Source organism: Nicotiana tabacum, chromosome 1 (assembly GCF_000715075.1).
Source record: "Nicotiana tabacum cultivar K326 chromosome 1, ASM71507v2, whole genome shotgun sequence".
Lineage (NCBI taxonomy): Eukaryota > Viridiplantae > Streptophyta > Magnoliopsida > Solanales > Solanaceae > Nicotiana > Nicotiana tabacum.
Window position 1 is genome coordinate 203,160,798 of NC_134080.1, and position 6,539 is coordinate 203,167,336.

Here is a 6,539-nt window from a genome sequence, read left to right on the forward strand (position 1 = left end):
TACGAGTCTTAAATATGTTTTAAGCACTATTTTTAAAGTTTGGCTAAAAACGGACGTCATATGACGTGTTTCAGACTTAAAATGGGGAATTTAAGTTTTATGAAAGTTGAGAGAAAATCATGTATTTTGAGGCTTGATTCTATGTATATGATGTTATCTTGGCGATTTGATCGCACGAGTAAGTCCGTAAGATGTTTTAAGGTTGTGTGCATGTTTGCTTTGGAGCCCCGAGGGCTCGGGTGAGTTTCGAGTGGGGCCCGGGAGGTCTTAAACTTAAAAAAATGCAGGTTCAGGTGTTGCAGGTCTGGCACGGCCGCGGCCATTTCCGCGCGGTCCGCGCTGGCAGCCACGCGGTCGTGACACTTTTCTGTGCGGTCCGCGTGGTGGGGTTCAGAGGGGGTAGCCAGGTCGACCAGTGCGGCCGCGCACTAAATCAGTGCGGTCCACGCTGGGTGGGTTCAGAGGAAGCCCACTTTTCCCTCCCTCGGCGCGGCCGCGGTGTATTTCTGTGCGGTCCGCGCCAGCCCCCAGCAAAATGTATAAATCTGGGATTTTCAGTCATTTTTCCACTTTTTCAAAATCCCAAAACCTAAGAGGCGATTTTCCAAACAACTTTTCTTCTTCAAAACTATTGGTAAGTGATTTCTAACTCATTTTCTTCACTTCTTAACATCTTTTAACATGATTTCAACTTAAAAACAAAGATTTTCATGGGGGAAATTGGGTGTTTTGGGTAGAACCTAGGTTTTCAACAAATTGAGGAGTTGGACCTCAATTTGAGGTCCGATTTCTAAACAAATCATATACTTGGATGCGTGGGAGAACGGGTAACCGGGTTTTGGTCCGAACTTCGAGTTTCGACCACGTGGGTCCGGGGATATTTTTGACCTTTTTGGGAAAAACCTTGTAAAAATTATTTTCATGCATTGGGATTGATCCATTTAGTAATTATTAATGTGATGGAGTAACTTATGACTAGATTCGAGCGGATTGGTGGTGGAATCAAGAGGTAAAGCTATACTAGAAGCGTGAGTTGAGTTTGGAGCATTCGAGGTAAGTGTTTGTTCTAACTTTGGCTTGAGGGAATAGGATTAGGATGTTATTTGCTGCTTGCTAATGTGGAGTACGGTATATAGGCATGGTGACGGTTATCTATGCACCGGAGTCTAGCATGACCGTGAGTCTTAATTGCTTTTAATTCGAGTAATGTGACACAATCTCCTTGTTTGCTTGATGAGTTTCATATAATGTGAACGATTGAGGTAGAAATTGTGATTGGTGTACTTTTGGAGCGTTAGCTCGAACATGAATGTGTTAGTTGAGGAAAAGGTGATTTAAAAAGAGAATGTGTTGTGAGTACTCCCTTGTCGGGATGTGTAGACTGATATATACTCTCCCTTGTCGGGATATTTTGGGCTGATAGCTGTACCCTTGCCGGGTTAAAGGTATTGAGATGTTATTCTCCCCTGAAGGGGTCTACTATATGAAGTCAGATATTACATACTATATTATGGGATCGTGTGGCACGCCGTCCACTTATATATGATAATATGGGATTGTGTGGCACGCCGTCCACCTATATATTGTTAAAAGGGATCGTGTGGCACGCCGTCCACTTGGTTATTGGCCTCCATTGCCGGTGACATATTGTGCACTGTGATAAAGATGAATTGGGATCGTGTGGCAAGCCGTCCACCTATATATTGTTAAAAGGGATCGTGTGGCACGCCGTCCACTTGGTTATTGGCCTCCGTTGCCGGTGACATATTGTGCACTGTGATAAAGATGAATTGGGATCGTGTGGCACGCCGTCCACTTATATATGATATTATGGGATCGTGTGGCACGCCGTCCACTTATATATGATATTATGGGATCGTGTGGCATGCCGTCCACTTATATATGATATTATGGGATCGTGTGGCACGCCGTCCACTTATATATGATATTATGGGATCGTGTGGCACGCCGTCCACTTATATATGATATTATGGGATCGTGTGGCACGCCGTCCACTTATATATGATATTATGGGATCGTGTGGCACGCCGTCCACTTATATATACTTTGTATTATCTTATTATTGTTTTCTTGCACTTGTTATATATATCTATACAGGTTAATTGTGGTAGGTTCTGTCTAGCCTCATCACTACTTCGCCGGGGTTAAGTCAGGCACTTACCAACACATGGGGTCGGTTGTGCTGATGCTGCACTCTATGCATTTTTGTGCACAGATCAGGGAGCAGCTTTCGGACCGCAACAGTAGGACTTTTGGGAGCTATCTTCAGCCCAGGGACTCTCGAGGTAGCCTAGCTGGCGTTCGCAGGCCGAAGTCCCTTTCCATGTTTTTCGTTTGTTTATCTTGTATCAGACAAACATGATGTATTTTCCTTTCAGACATTGTTTGTAGCATTCTGTAGTAGTCCGTGAGCTAGTGACACCAAACTCTGGGTAGCATTTTGGTTCAAACTTCCGCACTTTTAGTTTTCAGTTGTTTTAAATTTAAAGTCTTCCGCTTAGCTTTTGTCTCGCTTATTATATTGTTGCAAGAAAGCAGGAAAGGTGTTTTAAACATTTGGCTTGCCTAGCTCCGATAGTAGGCACCATCACGACACCCGATGGTGGGAAATCTGGGTCGTGATAGCATATGAGGATTTACAGCGCAAACCTAAACTATTAGTACATAAACACTTTCTCCGTTCACTTTTATTTTCACTATACTATTAAAAATATATTTTTACTTTTACTTGTCTATTTTTACAAATTAAGAGAAAGATAATCTTTTTTTTCTATTTTACCCTTATCATTAATTACTTACCCAAATTATTTTTAAATGTTATCATTATTATGGATAAAATTATAAAATACATATTTCATTATTTTTCTTAAAGAAAATGTAAAGTCAAAAGTCAAAACTAAACGGAGGGAGTAGTTTTTTTAAATTTGTAACGGTTTAAATGCTAAGTTGACCAGATTCACAATTGTATGCCTTTGCTTTTTCTGCTTTTTTTTAACTGCAAAATGAATAGTTAAATAACTAATCAATGGAATTTCCGAGATCTAATGAGTAATGGCATTAGGAAAATCCAGTTGTCAAATCGAACAATTTTCTAATTTCTATTATAATTTATAATTAAGGCCAATGAAATGCAGTCATGTTCTCATAAGAAAGCATCTTAGAGCCAACTTCCACTTTCTGCCACCATTATCTTTCTTGCAATTTTTTATCCAACTTGTTGGTACTAGACAACATTTGCCTTTCTGATTATCCAAACTCATATCTGCCTCTTTTACTATTAAAAGGGCAACTTTTTTTAATTACAAAAATAATTGGAAAGAGGGATTTACTAGTGTATAATGAGAGAGAGGGGCAAAGAAATTAAAGAACACCCTTGATTATATTTAAACTATACACTAGTTGGGTGTAGAGTGAAGAACTAAGATGAATTAATCACCAACATATAGTAACTCTATTCATGCGATCAATCAAATTAGATAGATTATTGATCTCGAAAACCCACCAAAGTATCTAAACTAGGATTTAAAGAGACAAAAGAAATTTGAGAACATTGTCTCTGTGTGACCTATCGATTACGAGTTCAAGATATGGAAGCAGTCACTCATGTATGCATTAGAGTAGGCCGTCTAGATCGCACTCCTTGGGATACGGCTCTTTTCCGGAGCCTACGTGAGCACAGAATATTTTGTGCATAGGCCGTCCTTTTTATTTTTGTTTAGTAGAAAACCAAACATTTTCTTCTTTATATAATTTGGTTCATCTAACGAGGTTAAAGATGTAATTAGACTAGGCCACAAACCAAACACAACACACATTAGCAATATTTTAATTTTCTTTTCTGCTCTCAACATGACTCAAGCGACAATTGCGGATTACTCTACCATATTATACAGCTGAGGAGCCTCACTCAGTTCCGATTACTCTCCCAAGAGCTTAATTCAAGAAACATTAAGGGAGAGAAAGGCTTCTTCATTAATGGCTAATCTTCTCTTAATTGCAGTTTTAATTGCTATTTATTGTTCACTATCTCAAGCTGAAGTTAAAGGTTCATTTGATGACAACTTTAGTAAAAGTTGTCCTGAATCTCACTTCAAGACTTCTGAAGATGGACAGATCTGGTATCTCTCCTTAGACCACAAAGCAGGTACTTAAAACACAAGAATTCAGTGCTTTTCATTTAGTACACATTTTCATTTCTTTGTGGCATATGGGTAAAAAAAAATATTTGTAGCCTTCGGCCAAAACTATTTATATTCGATAGCCACAAACTTGTATAAAATTTGTATATTTATTGTATATAACATACAGAAATATAGATATATAAAAAAAATATACATTTTTCGGCTATTATTTTGAGAGTGGTTGTACAGTGTTATTTTCTCATTTTGAATCTTCAAGTTCTTGATAGTTAACTTTGATGTATTTCTTCTATACAGGATGTGGATTTATGACAAGGCAGAAATACAGATTTGGTTGGTTTAGCATGAAGTTGAAATTGGTAGGAGGTGACTCTGCTGGTGTTGTCACGGCTTATTATGTAAGTTGCAAGATTCTTGAAGTTGTATGCATGAATAAATGTCAGCTCTAGCAATGCAAAATTTAAATCTCGTAAGAATGTAAAAAGGAATTAACTTATATATATTAACTGTATAAAAAATATTTATACGACGAGTAAGTTTTCTGAAAAGAAATTGAATGGAATTATTACTTTCAAAAAATATTGCTTCAAAACAAAGAAAGAAGGTTTGTTTTCCTACATAATTCTCCGGTTAAACCAATGATTCTCTTCTCCAAGTAATAGAAAGAGTTTTCTCGTTAGACTTCTATCAATGAAATAAAGAACCAGAGTACTTTTAACATGTTGCCACTAGTTTTATATATTATATTTTGAATCTCCTTGACATGACCTAAAAGTGTAGCTAAGTGGTTAAGAGGGTTCAAAACCTTTGTGAGATTGCTGGTTCTATTATTCCTGGCTATAGTCTCTTTTAATTTTTAATTTTTTTTTTAACTTCCTTAGCAGAAATCGCCACTGATTGCAACAAGTGATGTGTTCTTATTTTTCCGGTTACAAATTCTAATTTTTATGGATGATTACCCATAGTTATGTTTTAGTTGACGTGAAAGTTTATGAATTTTGTTACATTTTATTGTTTACAAGTTAAACACGTGTGAAAATGTGTATAATGGGGGATTGTATGTGAGTGCAGATGTGCACAGAAGATGGGGCAGGGCCAACTAGAGATGAGGTAGACTTTGAGTTTTTGGGAAATAGAACAGGGGAACCCTATCTTATTCAGACCAATGTGTACAAAAATGGCACTGGTGGGCGTGAGATGAGGCACGTTCTCTGGTTTGACCCTACTGAGGACTTCCATTCCTATTCTCTTCTTTGGAACTCTCACCAACTCGTGTAAGTATCTCTTTCAACTTTCAAATTATTCTCAACTATATTGTTCGGCCTCGTAAAAAATTCCCTTCAAAAAGTGTGTTAGATCATCTAAAAGAGGCGTTTTTGGCTTATATATATAATACAATAATATTTTTGAAGAATCCGAATAACATAGATTCGTCTTAATAGAAATCACAAACATTAGAAGATGAAAAATATGGAGGGCAAATGTATATGTTTTGTATATTAAATATAAATATACATACAACACGCATACAATATACATAATATACATATCATATATATAATCAGTGCATATATTTCGTATATTTGGGCGGCTGGGCCAAAAATAAAAAAAATCCCTATAAAACATTACAGTCGTTCAACCATATAATATAAATACAATTCGATAGCACGTGTTACCAACAAAGTGTGTCTGCCCTTGTTCACAATTAGACTTAATTAATTAACATCATAATTTTCGTGTGTGCAGGTTTTTCGTGGATGAGGTTCCGATAAGGGTATACAAAAACACGAATTATACGAACAATTTCTTCCCTAATGAGAAGCCAATGTACTTGTTTTCGAGCATATGGAATGCAGATGATTGGGCTACTAGGGGTGGTTTGGAGAAAACAGATTGGAAAAATGCACCATTTGTTTCAACATATAAAGATTTTAGTGTAGATGGTTGCCAATGGGAAGATCCTTTTCCTTCTTGTGTTTCAACCACCACTGAAAACTGGTGGGATCAATACAATTCTTGGCATTTATCAAGTGACCAGAAATTGGATTATGCTTGGGTACAAAGAAACCTTGTGATTTATGATTATTGTCAGGATACAGAGAGATATCCAGAAAAGCCTGAGGAGTGTTGGTTAAGTCCCTGGGATTAATTACTGTTTCAATTTTGATTTTTAGTGCAGATGCAGTATATGCATATTTGATTATCAATTATTTCATTAATTAAAGCCTTATTTTGGGTCGAAACAATGTGTTTTTTGTTGTTCTCTCTTTCATAAGATAACTTTAGTATTAGTCTTGTATTTTCATTAGGGGTGGCAATTTATGACCAAACCCATTCAACTCGCTCAATCCGTTCAAAGTCGGGTTACTCATTGACTCG

At 37.1% G+C, this 6,539-nt stretch overlaps 1 protein-coding gene across 1 annotated transcript; it reads left to right on the forward strand.

Moving 5' to 3' along the window:
• The first annotated feature begins 3,883 nt into the window (after positions 1–3,883).
• On the forward strand, positions 3,884–6,539 carry LOC107815558 (putative xyloglucan endotransglucosylase/hydrolase protein 8). The gene is made up of 4 exons (XM_016641169.2): positions 3,884–4,165; positions 4,458–4,558; positions 5,232–5,434; positions 5,907–6,539. Exons 1-4 carry the CDS (start codon positions 3,997–3,999, stop codon positions 6,307–6,309), a joined length of 876 nt encoding a protein of 291 aa, XP_016496655.1. The 5' UTR covers positions 3,884–3,996; the 3' UTR covers positions 6,310–6,539.